Source organism: Cygnus olor, chromosome 2, assembly GCF_009769625.2.
Source record: "Cygnus olor isolate bCygOlo1 chromosome 2, bCygOlo1.pri.v2, whole genome shotgun sequence".
In the NCBI taxonomy this organism is placed as follows: Eukaryota; Metazoa; Chordata; class Aves; order Anseriformes; family Anatidae; genus Cygnus; species Cygnus olor.
The window spans coordinates 23,103,746-23,125,766 of NC_049170.1; the positions used below are offsets into that span (position 1 = coordinate 23,103,746).

The 22,021-nt window shown below is 42.0% G+C and overlaps 1 protein-coding gene across 1 annotated transcript in view; it reads left to right on the forward strand.

Annotated features, from left to right (window-relative positions):
* Window positions 1–432: 432 nt before the first annotated feature.
* The window catches only part of ADAM22 (ADAM metallopeptidase domain 22), a 142,674-nt gene continuing 121,085 nt past the window's right edge, over window positions 433–22,021 (forward strand). The window contains 3 exon segments of the mRNA XM_040547059.1: window positions 433–520; window positions 613–773; window positions 19,756–19,832. Of these exon segments, the coding sequence (XP_040402993.1) occupies window positions 463–520; window positions 613–773; window positions 19,756–19,832 (296 nt within the window). The 5' untranslated portion in view covers window positions 433–462.

Consider the following 22,021-nt stretch of genomic DNA (forward strand, 5'->3'; position numbering starts at 1 on the left):
GTCAGCGTTAGTCCAGTGGGGTGGGCAGAAGGGAAATTTAAGGAGGAAAAAAGGAAATTTAAGGAGGAAAAAAAGGTCGTAGGGAAGGAAATGGAGGCTTACGCCGGGAAGGTGTGCTCAAGGGAGGAGGTGAGAAAGGGGCGGGGGGCACCGGGAGCTCTGTGGTGCCTGCCCGAGCCCCCCCCCGGGCTCCGGTCCCTCAGCGGGGCCTCCCCAGGGCCGGGGGCTGCCGGCGTGGAGCCCCCCCCGTCGCTCCCCTCCGCAGCGCCTACATTTCCCAGCACTTCCCTCAGCGGAGCGGGCTGCGGGGAGCAGCCTCGCCGCCTTCCCTCCGCCGGGGGCTCGGCGGGGCGGAGCTCGGCAGCCCCGGTCCCCCCCCCCCAACCTCCCCCCTTCCCCGGTCCCCTCCCGGCCCGGTGCAGGCGCGGCAGCCGGCGACACCCGGCGGCGAGGAGCGGCGCCATGCGGGCCGCCGCCTGCCTGCTCTCCCTGGCGCTCTGCGCCCTGCCCGCCGCCCCAGGTGAGCCGAGCCTCGGGCAGGGGGACCCCGGGAGGGGGGAACGGGGGGTGCCGAGCCCATAACCCTGACCCCTGCTGCCTCTCCCTGCCCAGCAGGCTCCGGGCCGGCGGCTGCGGGGCGGCGGCGGGGCGAGAACCGCTTCGCGGAGCGCCAGAGCATCAGGCCCCTGCGGCTGCTCGCCGGAGAGGGCGGCGGCGGGGCGCGGAGGCCGGCGCTGAGTACGCGGGTGCGGAGCGGCGCGGTGCGGAGCCAGGTAGGAGCCACCCACCGGGCTGGGGGTCCCTGCGGTGTCCCCCCGCCGAGCCGAGGGGCGTGGGGGCGGTGGGGAAGGAGCACTCGGGGCTCGGTGGCCCCGCGGAGCAGCGGGGATGCTGATCCCAGCGCCCTCTGGGTCAGAGCGGTCCCCGGGTGTTTTTTTAATCCGTGTGTGTCCCCCCCCCCCCCGGCCCGGCCCGGCCCGGCTGGCGGCGGTGTGCCGGGGGCAGGGGCCGCTGCCGGAGGAAAGTTGCGGCCCCTTTGCGGCAGCGGAGCGGGGATGTCGCGGGCGGCCGGAGTGCGGCAGCCGCCTGGGTGCGGGTTTCAAAAGAGGGGCTGGGAATGGAAAGGGGAGCCCCCGAAACGCCAGAGGTGAACTCAGGGCAGGGGTCTGCCTCGCGTGTTGCCACCCAGCCGGGGTACGATGTGAGATTTCCGCCTTATGCGAGCCAACCGCTGCGGCTTTAATTACACTAAATGCGGCGATTTTAGTCCCGGTCGCCGAGCATCACGTTTGAGGCGCTCCGTGAACGTTGCGTCTAAAGGGAAAAACGTTGAGCGTGTGCTGTTACAGATGAAGCCCAGAAAAACCCCGTGCGTTTGAGGTAACCGCTGATATGCAGGATGAGTTGCAGGCCTCTGTTCCCACCTTGGCTCCTGTCAATTTTAGAAACAAAATAGATGAAAAAATGGTCCCAGATTTTTTTTTTTTTTTTTATAGAATCCTTAAAATATAAGCACTGGCAGCTTGTATTTTTTGGATGTAGTTAAATAATAAAGTCTCTTCCTAGCATATTTATTTGCCTCTGAATGTTACTGCCTCTACGTAAAGATTTTGCAGACACGATGGCCATATTTGCAGCACACTAACACAGGATTTTAGAAGTTCCAAAATGTCTGCTTTGTTTAAAAAGGGAAAAAATATCCTCTCAGCGTTTTGGGATGCCTTGAAGACCCTTGGACGCTCACAAATTCAAATGCAGTGTGGCATGTCTTCTAAAGGGGCTACAGTTGGATCAAGTATCAGGAGCCACGTACTGGCCTTACAGACCAAACTGTTAATTTATGGGTTTTGTTTGCCTGGATGTCTCAAACTTTATTCGCCAAACCTTACACTTATAAATTTTTTTCAAGTCATCCATGTTTCATTAAGTCATTAGCCAGTGGTAGCGTTACTCCCACCAGAAAAGAAGTAAATCTAATGGGCTAAAAATGGTTAAATGCGTTTATTTCACACCAGTCTCCAGGCTAAATTGAAGTTAAACATGTGAAGCTCAGTGCCCAGCTACAACTTTTTCTCCTGATCTAGGAGTTTCCCTCTGCTACTTAAAACACTCCTGGCCTCTCCCATGGTGTCTAATGGCTGCGACCCTACTGAAGGATGCAGTAGCTGGCAGCGATGTGAAGGAAGAAAATTATGAAGCGGAAGCTGGCCAGAACAAGCGGAGCAGCACCGGTTTGCTGTGCTTCTCGCATAGGGCACGGTTACATCTTAATTGCAGGATGCTGCATCCCTCGCCCGGAGATCTGAGTCAGCTTGGCAGCAATGGACAGCAGTATGGCTGCAAGAGCTTCAACAGAGCTCTCGTAGAAGGTGTTTTTGCAGTAGTGCTGTTAGCTGTTGCGGTTGAGTAATTTAATATCCCAGTTCTTAAAGTCTAGCATCCCATAAGGGTGTTTTTACCCTTACCTCTGCCAGAATGCGTATCAAAGGTGCAGACTAACTGAATTAACTTTTGCTTTTGGGTGGCTGGTACAAGTCAGGCAAAGCAAAAAGACAAAGATTTGCTGGATTTTACTTGCAGGTGAAAAAACACGCTTGCCTGCACTGTGGTGTTAGCAGGCTAAGGTTAGTGACACAGGGAGGGACTCTCAGTCAGTACATTTTCCATGTGCATTGATTTGTTTTGTGTTTAATTAGGCTTTGACTGCCACCAGACCCCATTCAATCCATTGCTAGTAGTCTTTGGACAGACATGTATCAAACTTAGAAAAACTGGTCTCAAACAGAGACTTAAAGCAGAAGCTAATGACCTTGTGGATTGGTTTAGGAAGGATGCGTCTTGGAGGAGGTTAAAACATTCGGACAGGGCCTGGGATGGCTAAAGGACAAGCAGCTGTGTCTAGAAAAGCAGATACCTGATGGGATGGTGCAGTCAGAGGAGCAGACAGCAACTAGCTGTTGAATTAATGTAAAACAATGTAATTGTGTTATGAATTGGATAAAGATAAAAGGAGAGAGAGATTAGTTAAGCTGGAGAGAGGGAAGTTGCATTAAATCGGATTGGATCCCTTTAATTCCTGGATGAAAGCTTTAGCTTCAGAAAGGGCAGAAGTTGTACAAGAGGGATGCGAGCCTGGGTCTGGGATTGAACAAAGGGAAATTAGGATGGTAGCTCAGGGGAAGGCAGGGGCAAGGGGATGAAAGAAGAGAACCAAGCCGATACTTTGTGGATATTTCCGAAGTTTCTGTTCATGGAGAGTGAGAATTGGTAAGTCCCAGTTTTACTGTCTTGGTGTTACTGCAGCATGCCCCCCTTCACTAGCTGAATTAATCAGTCGCTTATGAAGAGAGAGATCAGCAAACACGAACCTGGGCCAGTGACACTGCGTTTCCCCCACCATCTCTGGAGTGGGAGGGAAGGGAACACCACAGCCTGCCTGGAGCTGGGGGAAGGGATAGGAGCAGGCAGGAGGGTTTCCACTTGGCAGGGAATCTGAGGATATCTCCTGTAGCCATCTGATGTTCAAGAGGTAGTGGGAAGCGAGAGGGGAGTACATGGTTTGTGCAAACTTCTCCCCAGCTTTCCAAACCAGAGGGCAGCAGCAGCAGATTCCTTGCCTGTGGACAAGCCTTGCTTGATGGGCTTTGGAAGATTTTTCCCTTCCCTTGATTTTTTTTGCAGATTTGTCTGTGCAGCCAGTTAGAGAGAATTACTCCTTTTGTAAAGCTAACATCATGCAGATGGCTGTTTCTGGCACATTTTTTAGCGGGACCCTACACTCTGCTTTACACCTATACTGCATCAGACTGTGATCGGCCTTGCTCCTGAAAGCGAAGTGGGGCTGGGAATGGACCCTGCTTAGACTGAGGCAGACTGGAAAATGGTTTGGCAGGTGAACACAGGATCCCCTGACCTGCCTAAGCCCCCGTCAGGAAGGGCTGTGCTGCAGAGTGGCAAAGCTTCTTTTGAGTAATGCAGTGTTTTTGCCAGGACTGATCTTTAGTGCTTTGGTCCTTCATTTGTGCTTGGTCTTTCATAGATCACTATCTTCTCGTTGGATTCAGCCTGCCTTTCTTGAGGGATAGGGTCTTTTCTGATCTTAAAGCTTTCTTTTTTTTTTTTTTTTTTTTTTTTTTCCAAATGGAGGTGGTAACATTTCCCTGAGGCCATTACCAATGAAACTGGTCTCAGCATGCCTGTCTGAAGCTGCATACTCTGTTCTTGGTGGAGTGGCTGACACACCAGAGGCCTGTGTGGTCCTTCCGAGGGACCTGGACAGGCTGGAGAGTTGGGTGGAGAGGAACCTCATGAGGTTCAACAAGGGCAAGTGCAGGGTCCTGCACCTGGGGAGGAACAGCCCCAGGCACGTGTACAGGCTGGGGGCTGACCTGCTGGAGAACAGCTCTGCAGAGAGGGACCTGGGGGTCGTGGTGAACAACAACTTAACCATGAGCCAGCAAGTAGGGAAGGGAAGTAATGTTGGAAGGGAAGTAATGGTTGGCAGATTTATAAAAATCTGTGTTTTTTTTTTTTTTTTTCAACATTTGTTGAGGTATTTCTCTAGCAACCTCCTTTGTTTTGTTTGTTTGTTTTGGGTTTTCTGGTCCATTGCCATCAGTATATCTATTGAGTGACTTCTCAACGTGCATGCTTTACTACTATTCAAGAAAACGGTGTATGTAGTCAACCTAGAAACCCAGAATATAATTGTTTAAGAAACAAAATCAGCATGCTTACAGTCATAGTTGTCCAAGATTGCTGGACCTCAGAGCACAGCGCAAAGGAAATGTTGTAGGCTATTATATATTCCTGCCATTAACATTTTGACACGCTGTATAGTGAGCATTGGAGTATCCACCAGAGTTTGGGATTTTGCTTTTAATTCTACCATGGAATAGTGTCACTACAATACACTCCTGTATTTCAATTTCTCTGTTCCCCAAAGGGGGCCTACTAGCAGCTGCACAGCACTTAATCTAAAGAGTAATCAAGATAAGATATATCTGAGAATGTGTGAATATTGATGTTATCACTAAAGCACTCCAGGATCATAGCAATGGCCACGTAATTTTCTGTTGCATAAATAAGCCTATTAGAAAATAAACGTCCTATATAGCATGGGCATTCAGTGAAGGCTAAGCCTAGATCCTTGTCTTTAAGACAAGGAAAGTTCACATAATTGAAAATATGAGGAACCCTTTAATTGTGTGGCTTGACCCATATTTTGATAGTGTTAAAAAGCACAGTTTCTTAATTCTTTCTTTTAGCTGGCAGCATGCAGGCACGTTCTTCATTGAATTGTGGGTGTAAGCAAGCATTCCTCCCCATTGCTTGCATTTGTTCTTCTACCTGTAAGGAGAGCAAAACAAAACACAAAGTCTGCTGTTACAAACATGAGTTTGTCCTCTACATCAGCACTCTGTTTAGAGGGCCATTTTCTGTGGATCAAATGTTCTGGTTGTGAAGATGCGATTTATTTTCCAGCTGGAGACTAGAGTGCCAGACAGCTACACCGCCTTCAGCCAAGAGATGCCTTCCCTCAACCCTAAGGCTGACTTAATGGTCATCTGGCTCCCGGCGCAGCCTCCCCATGACCATGCCACAACGCTGGCTCTGGGAAGGCCTCTGCATGTGCCTTGCAACTGACAGTACACCAGTAAGCTCCTCCTGTGCTTAACTGGGTAACTGATTTTGTGTCTGATCCTTGTCTCTTGCGGTGCTCCCTACCTGGTGTTTCCATCATGTGTGGGATGTGGTACTGGCCCTTGGACTGAGGAGAAGGTTACTTCCAGCGTTTGGAGCGGAGAGTGAGATCAGCCAAGGGGAGAACATGGCCGCTCAATGCCAGCAGAGAAGGTCCCAATTCTCCTTGCAGCCAGCACTCTGTAATGGGTCTGCATGCACAGACTGAAGGACAGCTTTGCTCATCTTGGGGCTTGCACTGCAGTCACCTCTTTTTGATATAACTAGGTGTTGATAGGGAAATTTGTAAGATTTGCTATTATTTTCAGTGGGAACAAGGCCCTGACTCAGTGACCTTCTATGGGTATAGATTAAGTCACCTTTGTTGGCTATGCAAAACATTCATAGCAGGGCAACTTCTGTTTCTCAACCTGTTTTTCACTTGCTCGTTGCCAGTTGTCATGAAGGTACACTGAAATCCTTCGGAGTGAGTAAAAGGGCTGACTTGGTTGTAGCCTGACTTGCAGCCTGGCACGAAGAAATCCCAGGACTGGATTGTGCCTTGGGACAGAGCTGAGCATGGTTTGTGGTCCAGAGTGACTCAGTAGTTTGCAGCAAGGTATTTATTTGTCTTCCGCTGTCTGCATTTCTGGATTGTTTGAGACCAAATTACACAATTCCATAAATTGATTGGATAGCATGGCTTACAAATTTCTTAAATAACTTCTTACCGCTAATAATCAATTGCAGAGAAGCTCTGCTCTGTCATGCTGAGCTCACATCTCTCTGCTTGCCCTTTGAATTGAAGTCTTTCATCAGTTTTTCAGGTGATGCCCAGTCTTTGCTACTGGTTTCTCTGACTTGTTGGCCTTTCACTTTACTCGCCGAGCAGGATATTCCTATTCTTTGAAGGTGCTCCTGAAACTGCTAACTTTATTTGAAACATTCTTGCTTTCTGTTCCAGTGCTGTCAACTTCTGTTGATATTACAATTTCCTGTGTTTGGTAGCTCAAACAATTAGTAATGTGTAGTTAAAAATGAGTTCTGACTGCTGAGGGGTTTCTAAAACAACTCTGAATTTTGGGACTGATGGATGATGACTGGTGGAAAGAGAACTGTCATGAGAAATTGCCCAGTTTTTAAAATTATTTTCTGCTCACTTAATCAAATGACTGCTGTCTCTTGAAGAAACTTAGGCACAATTTTCAATCAACCTACCACAAAACCAAAGGGAGCGGAGGATAAACTGGGACGGAGGCTGTAGTGAGCAAAAAGAACATGCATTTGGTTTGCTGCCAGATCTGGTTTTCTTCATGCCTCTGCTTCTTCTCCCACTTTCCTTAAGGTTTATAAGGCATTTGGCAAAATGTGTGTAATAAATACTTCATTGTATCTTCAAAATGTGCAGTTCTGCAATATTTGTGTAAGAACAAGATACTTCACCAACCTAGCAATAATCTGTTTTCATGAATATGTGAATAACAGTTAAAATACCAATACTCTTAATGCAGGTCCTGCCTTCTTGAAGAGGAAAAAAATGCTGAAAGGCAATTTTTGATATAGATTGTCGCATGCTGCAAGGGCATTGAAAGTGCCCTTTGATTTCTGTTGTAAGAGGGACTTTTGGTTTTATTTTTGATAAAATATACATATTCATAGCAGGTGTTTTGGCATTTTATAGGCAAAAAATATTTCACATTTCTAAATCATCCCTCTTTGCAAGCTCATTTCAGTAAAATCCCTGCTTGATAATGAGATTTCTTATGACAATGAATGAATATGCCCAAAAAAGCATCCAGCAAAAAACCTTCTGTTAGCTGCTATTTCAGTGTTTGTGTTACAGAAATACTACATCAGGACTCAGATTTTGAGGGGTGATTAAAAATTGAAGGTATCTTTGAATATCCTAATGTGGGGAAAAGGGCAGCATGGGAAATATTTGTTTTGTGGCATTGTCTCTTGTTTGTACAATAGCAGAGCTGAAAAGAGAGATTCCAAAAGCTTAATCTCATAAAACTGGCTTATATACAGTCATGAAGGGTCTTAAAGGCTCAGATGTAACAATCCTTACAGAAAGTATTTTTCCCAACATTTGCTTGTTGCCATGATCAACATAATAGCTGCATGCTTAAGATCTGAGTGTTTTAGAGCAATCCTTTCCAACTCAGGTAGTCAATATCTGTATTTATCCCTGGTCTATGTCAGTGCACCTGAGTGCAGGATCAGACTGAATATTCTTTCTCCCACTGTTTCACTGAGGATACCTGTTCTGGGACCCTTGCGGTTAATGATCTCCTATAACGTATTCACGATGCAGAAGAGTGTTGCATTCTGAACAGCATCAGGATGAACATTGCTGAGGAGGAACTACATATGAAGTTAACATTCACTCTAAAGTGTTTACCACAAGAGCATTATGGATGTACATATAACACTGTCATGGCAGGTGTCATTTTATATTCTGCTACTTCAGGTCCCCTTTGGAGTCTTCTCAATAACTATTCAAGTCTTTAATGGACTCAAGACCAACAACTTTACTTGGGCCTGTTAAAACATTATTCCAGTTACCCTGTCAAACACTGCTTAACATTCAATCGAACTCTGTAAAAAAGCTTCTAAGGTTCAGCTTTCTAAAACGTGGGCTTTTCTGGCTAGTGCTGTCTCAGTGCTGGGCCCTCTCAGATCAGCCCCACTGAAGTTTGTGACCCTTCTGCTTTCTGCAGCCACCAGCTGCCAGATTTCTATCTCTGGACAATAGGGATCTTTGGCTCCCACGGATCTGAACCAGAGCTGCTGCTTTTCTTTGGTAGACTGCCTTCCTCCTTCAGGGGAGGGAGCTCACAGGGTTGTGGTCGGATGATCTGGTGGCCAGCCCAGGCCCACGTCTGTTCCCTGGGCCTGGATAACGATGGATGTGGAGGCTGAAGGCCAGTGCCAGAAGAGGGCTGAGCCCACCCGTCTTTGACACAAGACTGTGGGATCTTCCTGCTCCACTTGTCCCTCTCATTTTTTTGCTGATATCTTTTAGGTTTTTGTTCTCTAAATATCCTCTTCAAGTATTGTATTTTCTAGTAACGGTACAGTTATTTGTGTGCTGGATGTTAACCAAAACAGTTGTCTTTTGCATCTCCAGAAATAACTATGACCCACATCCTGGCTCTCTTCTCTACTCCTTTAAATTCTTTTAAACTGCTTTAACTTTGTGATGATTGTCTGTGGAAAACTTAAAGACAAGGAAGCCGCCTGAGCCCTTCTAGTCATCTTCTTCCCTCTGGCTTGCCAGTGGCCTTCTGGGCACTGTATGGGTATGCTGTTCAGAGGAGCTGTATTCTGGAGTGTCTAAAGGATCTCGGAGGCTTGCCGGATCCCTTCTGGCTCTTCATGGCCACAGGTGCTCCCTGATGGTACTCCACTGGAGCCATTGCAATAATTGTATTAGTTCTGAGGGGGGAAATCATTGCTGCAGGGATGAAATGTGCAGTGGCTGAGCCATAGCCACCACCTGCAACCACTTTCCTCTCAGATGGAGACGTTCAGTGTGGAGAAAAGCTTTGTGCACAGAAAATTATGTCTGTACAGGCTTTTCAAAACTTCAATAGGAAAACTGTGTGATGGAGGGTTAATGTATTTTTTTTTTCCCCCATAAATTTTATTGAGTGAGTGTTGAGCAGCAAAGGTTGCTGAAGAGCTACATGGGAGTGTTGAGCACATGGACAACCTGTGGGGTGCACTTCCATGAGTGGGATTGGCTGGTTGGCTAAGTTCAAGTGGGAAGTTAATGTCACCTGAGATTAAAGACTTGACAAAGATTATGTAGAAAACAAACAAAGTGGCAAATGATGTAAAGACAGTTAACCATTGAGTCAGTAAGAGTCCAACTTGAAACCTGGATTCAGTTAAAGAAAGGTAAGCCCATTGCTGCTTGCCATTTGCCATTAGACAGTGAAATTTGGTGATTCCTCTGGTAATCTGACCTGCTCTCATTTGTCTGCTGACACAAGCGGATGAGACTCGCTGTAAGGGAGGTAATAAGGATACATTGATAAAGCTGGCTTGTTGGTTGGTGTTGTCTTTTCAAATCTTGTACAACAAATTCACTCTGAATTCTTTTTTCCTTTCCTTTTTTTCTGTTTTTGTTTTTGTAATTGAAATGAATGTGCCCAGACCAGAAAACTGTAGCAAGTGACCATGCTTTAGAAAAAGCGTATTTTCAGAGTGTAATATTAAAACAAGGTTTAGGAAAAAAAAATGTGTGGGTAAATGCTTTTTAATGGTACCTTGATAATAAAAGTTGGATGTATGTGGGTGTGGAGGTTATAGCCCTGAATTACAGCTCAAAAATTGCCCAGAAGAACAGCAGTATATAGGAACACATTCTGTTCCAGAAATGTCTCTCTCCTTAGAGTATTTCAGCCCTTGAAATTCTGTGGGAATGAAAAAAATCCATCAGCTATTTCAGAAAATGCATACAGTGAAAATGTTGATTCATTGTGATCTCGTAGGCTGTATCAAGAGGAAAATGAGTTTTGAATTGTGCTTTTCTGGCACTTTTCAACTTTAAACAGGACTTTTATACTTGAATGTAGAGGGTGAGTCATATTTAAAAAGTATTATCCATGGAGTTGAGCAATATATTGGTATGCCTAGAGTCTACAAGTTTAATCAAGCTCTTCTTAGCCTAATGTGCTGACAAAATGTTGGTAAACTTTCTGCTGTTGCCAGAGAACTGTTTATGGGAAAAGTTTGTTGGCCATGTTGGTAGGTACAAGGTGTCAAAGAGTGCTTGTTACTCACAGTGGGAAGACCTAATCTATTGGTAATCTTGCTTCCGTTTACAAACTAAATGTAAGACCAATTGAAAATGTTTGGAATATGTGACTGTGTTGCCGAATAATATTTCAGTGTACAAAGGAGCAAATTTATCTTGCGCTATTTTTATTACTTTTGAGTGCTATATGTGTAATGCAAAGGCAGCATTAATGGAGTGTTTCTTCAGATTTGTCTTTCATCTGGTAATGAAACTCTGTTCCTTCATTTCTGAAGTCTAGAAGAGTTGCTAAAAAGGGCGTCTTCTTCTCAACTTTATTGATTCCTTCTAGAACTTGGAAAACGTGCAGCTAGAAATTACCTCAAAGCACCATCTGCTTCAGTCAAGAAAAAGTCCAAATGCCTTCACTCCTTCAGCGAGTTAGATTCATTGAACTTTCCTTCTTGCCTAAATGGTGTCCTTGAGACAATGCAGCCCTTTCTACAGCTGAATGACACAGTGATTCAGATGGGTTCATCCTCAAGTGTTGCCTTCAGCGCATGCGTTGCATCCCTTGTTTTGTATTCTCTCCCTCTGCAGATTCATTGTGCTTAATTTGTTTGCCTCTCAGGCTGCAGCTGTGCATGAGTAGCTGCTCATTTGAGGTCTGTCCACTTGAAACTGCCAGATGTCCATAGGAGAGGGTCTTGTAGGGAGATTTCATGTAAGATTTTCCTTGTCTGAGTCCTTTCCCTCTGACTCCATACTTCTTCACATGGAAATAGGTTCACCATCTAGTTGCACAATCAAGTCCTGTAGCATCTCTTTGTTTTGCTTTTAATTTTACACCTGAGTCTCTGAAATCTAGAATCATTGTGGGGAGCAATGAAAACTGCAGAGCCCGCATGTCACAGGATGAGTATCTATTTGCTCTCCGCCCATCTTGGTTTAGAAATGGGATCATCAAAGTTTTTGTATGAATTATGGCAGGAAAACATTTTGAACTTAGAGTTTTTGTTCATGACTTTCATTTGTTTCCTACTTGAAATCCAGTACTTTATTAATCATCCTCATAATAACCTATTTTATCATGCTTTTTCTAGCCACTAATCTTTGATGAAGAACCTTAAACACATGAGGTTGAACAGTCACTGACTTTCCATTTTTGCCCCAACTTATTTAAGACCTCCTGCACATTAATTAAATGTGACTTTATACAAGAATTTTTGTTGCTTCCCTTTAAGAAAAATAAAACTGAAAGAGTATGCCTTCCCAAATGTTCTTGCAGTTCTTCCTTTCACTGAGATATGAAGGCTTTCACAACAACGGAAGTTATGTTAATTAGTCTCATAGGAAATCAAAGGTTATAAGTAAAATTATCTTAAAGTCAAATTAATGTAATCATAAAACATAGTAGATATAAGATCCAGCTCCATGTTGTTTTCTGGGGCTAGAAACAAGTGTTAGATTGCCTTTTGGGAAGCAGCATCTTGCCCATTCAGTTACTTAAATTTGTCCTTTTAGATCTGTAAGATCAAACGGTACATCATGCTAGATTTGCTAGCAGTGACAACCCGATAGTTTTCTTGTCTTCATTGCCCGATTATTTAACCTTGGATGAGCAAGGAAGAGAAGTTTTTGTGAGAAAAACATTCTTTTTTTTTTTTTTTTTTTTGTGTTGTAAGTCAGTTTGTTATAACTGTTCAAAGATGCCTGCGTTTCTGGAGTGCCAGGTGAACGTATAGGACAAGATGCATGAGCAGGTATAACTGAGCGAGTTCATCAGAGCTCAGCATCACACATCTGCAGGACCTCTAAAGGATCCCTGCAGCTGCCCAGATGTTGGATTTTCAGTAGTGGTATCTACGTGATAAATTGCACAGGTTTGTGTTAAGGACTTCTTCTTTTTGGTGCTGCTCCCCTCATCCATCTCTCTAGGGATTTTACTGTAGTGAGTATGTGCAGTCAGAGGCTGTCTGCAAAACTGCAAATAAATGATAAAAGAGATTTATTTTTCTTTTTTACTACTGAGAAGAATAATTACTGGCATTTTAGAAATACAAGTAGTCCTTGCTTCTGACTCTGAGTTCACTGAGCTGGAGATGTTCAGCCTGAAAAAGAGAAGGCTCCGGGGTGACCTTGTTCTAGACTTTCAATACTTAAAGGAGGATTATAAAAAAGATGGAAAGCAACGTTTTCCTTGGTCAGATAATGGTAGGACAAGGGGAAGTGGTTTTAAACTAAAAGAGGGAAGATTTAGATTAGACATTAGGAAGAAATTCTCCACAATGAGCGTAGTGAGGCAGTGGCACAGGCTGCCCAGAGAAGCTGTGGATGCCCCATCCCTGGAGGTGTTCAAGGCCAGGCTGGATGGGGCTTTGGGCAACCTGGTCTGGTGGGAGGTGTCCCTACCCATGGCAGGGCGTTGGAACTGGCTGATCTTTAATGTCCCTTCCAACCCAAACCATTCTACAATACGATATGTTGTTTATGTGGAGAAAAGCTATTTTAGGTCATATTTACATCTTTGTCAGGATCTTCCTCTGGTGAGAGCTGGCAAAACTCCACTGACACGAACTGGAGGATGGCACTGTGCTCTGGCAATGGGGTTTAACTCTCCCTCTGCCTCTCCTGCATTTGGCACAGATGCGATCCAGGGTTCAGAAATGAACATGGACCTTCACAAACCTTTTTTTATTTCTAGCTTTTCCTCAGAATAAATTACTTATTTATTAATTGTACCCCAAAGAGGCAGCTGTAAAAGACTTTTCATCAAACCATGATGCTGTTCTGATGCTGTTCCACAGTTTCTTCATGAAGTAACTTCGATAACTTCATTCATTTTTTTTTTTTCATTAAAGAAAACCACATAAATATTTAGATTTATACCATGGATAAAAAGAATGAGCTTACATAAAGAATGACAAATAATGGTGATTAATATAATAAATGAGTGCCTATAAATATTTTGAAAATGCTGAGGAAAGTAAACCAGAAATGTTGCAGTTCTTTAATATGCTGAAGATTCATATGATTCACATATGAATATGTGAATCCAGTTCAGTGGCCCTGAACTTTCGATTAAAATTACATATTTACAAATGGTAGCAGAGAGGGTCTAAGAATTTTTTTTTTTTTTTGTCCCATGTATTTTTTAAAAGTGATTCTTTGGATCTGAAACATTTTTTACTTGACCTAGGCTTATTTCTGATTTTTTTTTCTCTGGGTAGTTTTTTTTTTCCTTCCTCTTGGTGCAAGTAGAAAAGTAAGTTTTTGAACAAACTTTTTATTTTATGTGTGCCAACAATATACTGTGTAACTCTGGATTTTTTACAACACAACTGAGGCTGAAAAATATCCATTTATACATGTACATGTTCTAATTAGCCCTATATAGCATAAATATAATTGCAATAACTGTTTTCAAAGCCAATTATCACTTTTTAGGTAAATCTACGTTAAAAGATTACTATATTTTTCACTTAATTTCAATCATATATTTCTTTTGCTTTCCCATGGGCCTACTTGTGTCCGTACTAAATTTAAGAAACAGACATTTCACACACACTTAAAGGATTGTTAACAAGCTGAGATTTTTGTTCTCCTATTAGATGGAGGGAGGCAAATTAAATTAACATCTAAGGGAGCTATTATTTTGTAAATACTGTCTGCTATAAAACCTCATTGTTCTTACAAGCTCTGGAGTACAGGTTTTAACTTTTGCCTTGCTATAGCATTCTGTATTACTTTCTCTTGATTCTCTTGATGTTTTTCTTTTGAGTGTACAAATTTGATCAGAATCTTTTAATTACAAACTGCAGCGCTATAGATAGTAGTAAATACAAAATTCCTTACATCAAAGGACGAACATATAAATTGTTTATCCTCTCAAATAAAAAGAATACTCTTCTCTTTTTGTGGAAATTATTGTTATCTCTTCCAGCAAAACTTATAAAAAAATCTAAATGCTTTATGCGGTATACTTCAGAAATAAAAAGGATATAATATCAAGTATTGCACATTTTATCACAATATATTTTTAATTCCTTTTCCTCCTTTTAATGAAGAAAAACATTAGTCATTATGTTACCATGCCAGTTTCAACATCCAAGTAATTATAATGAATATGAGAACATTTCTAAAATATTTCCTTTCAAAATTCTTGTTAATTTGATTGTTCAGAAAGTGTGTAGCTTGTAAACATTTCACTGATGATTAAAATATTTGCTGTATTTGAAATGAAAGTCTTCCAAATGTTTTATATTGATAGTTACCCGTGGAACTCTACTGCATTGAGGCTCACCACTGACCCGCAATGAGGTAGAATCACAGAATCATCAAAGTTGGAAAAGACCTCCAAGATCATGTGGTCCAACCATCCCCCTACCACCACTGTCACCCACTAAACCATGTCCCTAAGCACCACGTCCAACCTTTCCTTAAACACCTCCAGAGATGGTGACTCCACCACCTCCCTGGGCAACCTGTCCCAGTGCCTGACTGCTCTTTCTGAGAAGAAATGTCTCCTCATTTCCAACCTGAACCTCCCCTGGCGCAACTTGAGGCCATTCCCTCTAGTCCTATCACTAGTTACCTGCGAGAAGAGGCCGACCCCCAGCTCCCCACACCTTCCTTTCAGGTAGCTGTAGAGAGCAATAAGGTCTCCCTCGAGCCTCCTCTTCTCCAGACTAAACAACCCCAGTTCCCTCAGCTGCTCCTCACAGGACTTGTGCTCCAGGCCCTTCACCAGCTTCGTAGCCCTTCTCTGGACATGTTCCAGGGCCTTCTTGTAGTGAGGGGCCCAAAGCTGAACACAGTACTCCGGGTGAAACTTTGGTTACTTTGGTTGCGGTTTGTGTACGTGTGTTCCCTCTGGAGATGCTCATTATTCAGGGCCAGTTTCTGCAGAAATCTGATAAAAAAGAGGGTTACTGGATGGACTATGTTAGAAATTGTCATTATTTTGTTGTGTTGCTTTGGAGCAATAAACATTCCTACATGGTACTGATTGCCCGTCTCTTCTACTACTGCAGCGATCCCTAAAGCATGGAGTATGTGATTTAAAATAATTGGAATCACATCCCTCTTGGTTTGGCAGTAAGGGTCGCATGCCACTTTTATTTTTTTAGTGTTCAAGCTTTTAATATTTGTTGTAGATGATGTATTTTTGTGCTTAGTTATTTGAAATAATCGTTTCCACTCCATTTACTTTTGATTTCTTTTGGACTTTTATTGAAATGCTTAAGCTTTGCAATCTTTGACAAAGCTAGCTCTCACATAGTTGGATTAGATGCATAAGATGCTTATTATTTTCTGTAGGGGAGCTTGTGGGGAGTTACACTTTATGTATGACTCAAAATTGCATCTGAAAATACTGCAACTATTTTGAGAGTAGTTATTGATATTTTCCTTCTTCAGTTGCGTGACATTAACACTTTAGGACTTTTTGATTGTTTTGGGTGCACAGACACTGCACTTTTCCATTTTTTTGTTGGATTCTTCTTTCCTGGCTCTTGTTCATATTCTGCATTTAGTGCATCTCTCCAGGTCTCCAAGAACTCCCCTTTTATGACTAGGTTGTCAGATGCTGATGTGTCACATCCATGGATGTTAAAAAGCCTTGAATTTTCTGAGGAAGTTCCGTGGTTTGAAAACTGAATGAAATAATTGTCTTGCTTCAGTGGTTTAGAGAAGCCTTTGAAGGTGTCTTTGTCATTATTCTGCTCAAATGAGGTGACAGAGATGGCGTAAATGTGCCCTGATATTCTTTCTTTGGGATCTTTTATTCACATATTTCTGTGAACCAAAGCTTCCCTTCCAGCTGGCCATTTTACCTATTCACTGAGCAGGTGAATAGATGTACTTAAAAATATTGTAGCACCACGATGTTTTAAAATCCATTTATATATTTTGTACCTCTTAACCAGATATTCAGAAGAACTGTTATCCTAGAAAACGTACTGGCTATTACTCGTAAGGTGCAGTTTTTTGTTATGCTGAATGCAGTCTGTTAGCTGTCGTTGAATTGGGGGAAATCCATCTTCCTCTTCATTTGCTGGCTGCATGTCCCCTCCAGCTTCTTTCCATCATGTCTAGGCATGATATGACTTTACATTTTATTTGGATCAGCTTATTTGTCCGGCAGAAAACTGATCCCCTCGAAGTAACGATTAATTTTCTGACACTGATCTGACTTTCTGGGCAGTCACAAGCCAAAAAGGGGGAGCAGAGGGGATCAGGATTTCAGTTGTAGCCTGAAGCATGCAGGATTGCAGCCAGGATTGAAGGGTTCTTTGAATCTGTAAAGACTGCAATTTCTGGAAAGGGCTGAATTTGTTTGGGTATCCAAAATGTGCATCTTTGCGTCTCAGTAGGTTTGAGATACACTTGAGTTATGCTTGATTGCATGTGATTGTAAACTTAATGATGAATTTCTTGGGTTTGCACCGCTTGCTTTGGGAGTAGCTACATCTGTGTAATGTTTTTCATCCTAATTTATTAATAGGCATTTTCTCCCATAAATCCACATTAACGGCTTCTGTCAGGGAATAGCTGTGGTCCAGGGTCACCCCAGAAATACATTAGCCTTGTAATTATTTGTCTTAGAGACATGTTCAGGGGAGGAAACTTCCCAGAACAAATCAATATGATGCAGCATACCTAGAAGTGTAAAAACAAACAAACAAATAAAAAAGCCACCAACCACCAAAAATCCCTAGGCATTTTTGCTCTTACAGCTATATTCTTATTACTGTGAAATTAGCGTATGTGAATACGCTTTTTATGACAAAGGCTACGCTTACTATATGTAGATTTAGAAATATAAGTTATGCTTTCTATATTTTCTCTTCTGTTTTGGTACAAGCATATGGTCATATAGGAGATTTGGCTGTACTGCGTACATATATCTAATTCTGGCACATGTAGCTATGTTAACAAACAGAAATAATAAAGTTCTGTGGAATGTTCTTTGCATTTAGTAACGTAATGATGAAAAACGAGCAGCTGTGCTGGCATTATTCCTTTGATCAGAAGGTGGTTGTTGCTGTGCAGATAGGTAAATGAAGGTTACCTAAGGTTGGCAAGCATGCTGCAGTGGAACATGTGAATAACTAAACTGGCATTGGCCCCTGCTGTGTTATACAGTCCTTGGCCTGTCATATCCTGTTTATGAGCAGCAGCCTAAAAATTCAAATCTAGCAAGAGAAGAAGGAATTTTAAAACCGTATTCAAAGCAAATTCTGCTGCCTGAGAGTTGGAAGAGAAATGCCAATGCTAACGTGACAGTCTCTTGACAGTTCTTTTTGCTGTGTCTGTGGTTGCGCCAGCTGTGGCAGGCCAGGGACAGTGAAGTGATGGTCCTAACGGGGAGCCTGTATGTGCTGAGCGTGTCCACCACTGCTCCATAGCTGCCTCATTGGTCATTTGGGACTAGCTTGAATCCCTTAGTTCTAATTAAGAGACTGGAAAACCAGTGATGTGAAGAAATTACTCCCCTCTCCCCTTCCTTCTTTTTTTTTGATAGAAAATAAACTTAATATTGATTGTAATTCGTCACTGAAATTAGCTACTTGGATAAGGTAAGCTATGTGTTACTATATTTGGTTACTTGGTCAAAGATTAGACATTTGTTCAAAAGAGATGCTCTTAAATCACCTAGGAATTACAAGAACTGCTTAGTGAAGTTCTGTGGCCTGTGTTACAAAGCAGGTTGGATGGAATGGGAATGGCTGAAATTATATCCGACTGAATTTTATCTACTAACAGGTCTTCTAAGAACCTTTAAAGTTAATACCTCATCCTTCCAACTCATAATTTAAATATCTGTGAGTTTTCATCGTATATTTTTTTATGCACATTCAGTGCAGTGGCACAGCCAGACATTTTTATAGATGGCATGCAACCTAAGCATCCTCTAATAAGAAAAGCTTTCTTGACATTTTTTTTTTTTCTTTTTAGGAATGAACTGTTTGTAAATACATATTCATAGTTGTTATCCTTTTTTCTTTATTAGTGCTCATGTTTCTGTATGTAGCAATCACGAGAAAATTCAACTGCAGGGCAACTCAGATATATAATAATAAAAAATTCACGATTCCCTCAACTTTCCATGCCTTTGTTGCTGTGCTTTTCCAGGGAAACTGGTATTCTCAAGTCTTCTGGATTTAATGCCTACTGAAAGCCTGCCAGCAGTTTTAGAGAGAGTGAATTTGATGATTCACGTTATCCCGTCCTGTCCTGTGTTTCCCAGAGTTTTCAACAAATCATTTGTTACAATTGTACTATCCTCTACTGTACTTATTTGGAGAAGTGTGGTAGGGAGTTGTAAGTGGTTTTTCAGTGTTTCTTTTAGATCCCTCTGTCTACATGCTTCAAATCTTAATGGGCAGATTTCAATGGAAAGAAAGTAAAAAACAAAGTTGAAACTGCTCCAAAATGCCTGAAAGTAGCTTTTCGTGTTAATTAGTTAAATAACATCACTGGTCAGTTTCTTGGGAGTTTTCAGGTCTAGAAACAAATATTGCATTTGCATTGGATAGCTGAGTGTTTTCTTTCACAGCTACTAGAATAAATATTCTGTTTCTGGACGACAGTGAGAAACAAAGTACACTTAAGTTTGTTGGCTATAGGAGTGAATGAAATCAATTAATTCAGGGAAATGTACGGCAAAGAGAAAGGAGTAAAGAAAGAGATATTTCTCTAACACCCAGTTTTGTTTGGTTTTAATGACTGCTCATGAGGTTGGAGTTTTGGGAAACTTCTGGGGGAGATGGGCTAAAGTCGAGTGAGACAGAGCTCCACAGAAAATGCAGTTATCCAGAATTTATCCCACTGCTATCGCCTCTCTATATGGCTCCAGTAGGAGTCTCTCAGAAATATCAGCTTCTTTCAGATAACGTTGGTAAGACCTGTGTATGCCCTGGCCTGACTGAACCGGTCACATTTCAGCTGATCTCCACAGGTCTGTGTCCAGAGCCAGGCTGATGAACGAGGAGCACATCTGCCAGAGGCAGCTTGCCATTTGTGTTTGCTCAGGGTTTTGCCCAGGGTGGGAGTTCAAAGAAAAGAGACATTCCCTATGGTGTTGGTAGGGGCGTAATTAAGGCAGAGCCTCCTAAGGTCACAGGTTGTGGTGTTGGGAATTCTTGAACAAGCCTCAAAGATTCAGCAAACAGATCTTTTATTCACTCTAATAGACTATGACGTCCATTTCAGTGCAGTTTTATTAGGTTAATAGCATATTGTTGCTTAGTACATTCAAATAAAGTACTGTATGTATGTTTTGTTGTAGCTGAATTCTAATTCCTGTCTTTACCATTTTGCAGTCTACTCACATTGCTCGAGCCAGCTTCCAGGTTGATGCTTTTGGGTCGTCTTTCATCCTGGACGTAACGCTAAACCAGTAAGTGATGACTGTATCTTACTCTGTGGTTGTTCAAGACTGGTGCCAGTGAAATGTCACTTTTCTATGGAGGCTTTAGAGGCTCTATTATAGCACAGATGCTATATTTAGGTATTGAGTTCATTTGTAGAAGTATATTTTAAGTTCTTTTATTGTTTTCTCAAGTTCCATTGTAGATTTGATGTTCCCATTCTTACTACGTACTAGCTATTTCAGTGTAGCTAACATTTGAGTTGTATAATTTCATTTGCAATCTTTCAGTTTATCATAAAAGCAAATTACTGTACTCATGCAGAGCCTCGATAGATATTAAAACATGGAGTTGCTGAAAACTGGTAGCTGTTAGCATTTTAATCACCAAGTGTAAGGTAGTGGAAATAGAGCAATTGTGCTATAGCTAATCCTCAGAAAAGAGCGGGATGGATGGTGGAGAATGAAGTTTCTCCAGATGCATTTACAGTCTTTTGGGAACAGAGAGTCATTATAAGGCAGTGGCACACTGTGAACTTCAGACCGCGAGGAAAGATTGAACAATAGTGAGCTTAAAATGAAATCTGGTATTTTGCTCTGGACAACGAGTTTTCAAACAGCTGTTTTAAAATAGGACTTGCTTGACTTTTCTTCTCCAAAGTGAAAAGAGAATAAGTAATACAGTAAATGGAAATGCTTGGTTAAGTAATTCACCTCCTTATAATTGCATGTAATGTTGTGTGGTTCAGTGTAAGAGGCAAACTGCTTAATTGCTGCAAGTTTCTCTGCTATAAAGATGAACTGTTCAGGCTGCAATAGGAGTCACTTTCATTTCCTTTTCTTTTCACTTGTAAACACGTTTTAAACAGTGGCAACCTCTTTATATGCACTGACACAAGTTAAAATCCACATGTGAGTCCCTGCTGGTTGCAGAAGGGAGAGGGACTCTATGTACTGTGAGAAGGGGAGGGAAAGGGGCTGATTTAGAAGTGTGGTTTTTACAACAAATTTTAAAAGATTTCTACAGGAAGAATTTCCTGTTGAGAAGCACCAAGTCCACAACAGCGAAGTGTTTGTTGGAAATGTTGATTTTATTATACACTACTGAGAGTAGGTTGCATAAACCATTTTTTTTTTTTTTGGGTGGCAGGTTAGTGGTGTGTTCACAGTTTCTGAAAGGTCAGGATTTTCCTTTGGTTTGAATTTCAGGTCATCATAATAAAAGTAAATATATTTAATAGTGGTGCATGAAAAGACCAGTTTGGGATGTGATTTTCATGAACTACAACAGTTCCCTCTAGGTGGAGTTTTTGTTTACAGACATGTACATGTACGCATACATAAACACACAAACACGTGTATTTAAAATTTGATTTTTGAGGGGATTCTATTTTTATGTTGTTCTTTTGTCTTCAATGACATTAGACCAGTATTTCTATCAGAGACTGTCAAAACTTGCCCTTAGTGTTCTAGAGTCCAGAATCCAACTTAAATATGAACTTTCCCTTTGAAACAAGTCTTTTTATAATGTGAAAACAAAATCATTTTGCGAACTGTGCAAAATGAAAACAAGAATGCTGTAAGGCAATTAAGATGTTTGGCTTCTATCGTGATATTTAAATCATCATTTAGACTACTTCTGAACTAGAAGATCATCTGCAGATCATCAAATAAAAGGAGAGCCAAGAATACCAGAGCAACATTTAAAATATATTCTTAATTATTATTCCTGTGAACAAATGTGCTTTGTTCTGAAGGCTGTATATATTTTTATTCTCTTGTAATTCTTACTTTCTATATTATATTCTGTATGTATTTTCTAAGGGTTCTGAGAGGAAAACACTTTTTTTTTTTGAGGAATGTTTTTCAAATTTGGCTCATGATAGCTTTATAATTGAAAAGTAGTCGAGTGCTTGAAAGGAGCTAGGTTCAAGATTTTAGCTTTTTCCTCTGGAAAAAAGATTGGCTTAGTGTTTATAACAAAACCTCTGCTAATATCAAAAACGTGCTGAAGCTGCCATCTGTGGTAAAATTATCTCTTATGTTTAATATGCATTTGAGGAAAGTTAAAGGAGATATGGGGGATGGAGAGGGGAGAAAAATCATTTAAAATGTATCGGTTGTCAGAAAGGAGAGACTCCCCCTGCCTTTGTCAGTCTCCCTTCTTGTAGTTTGCCTGTTAAGTCTTGGTGCATATGGTGGCTCTATGTCTGAATGTG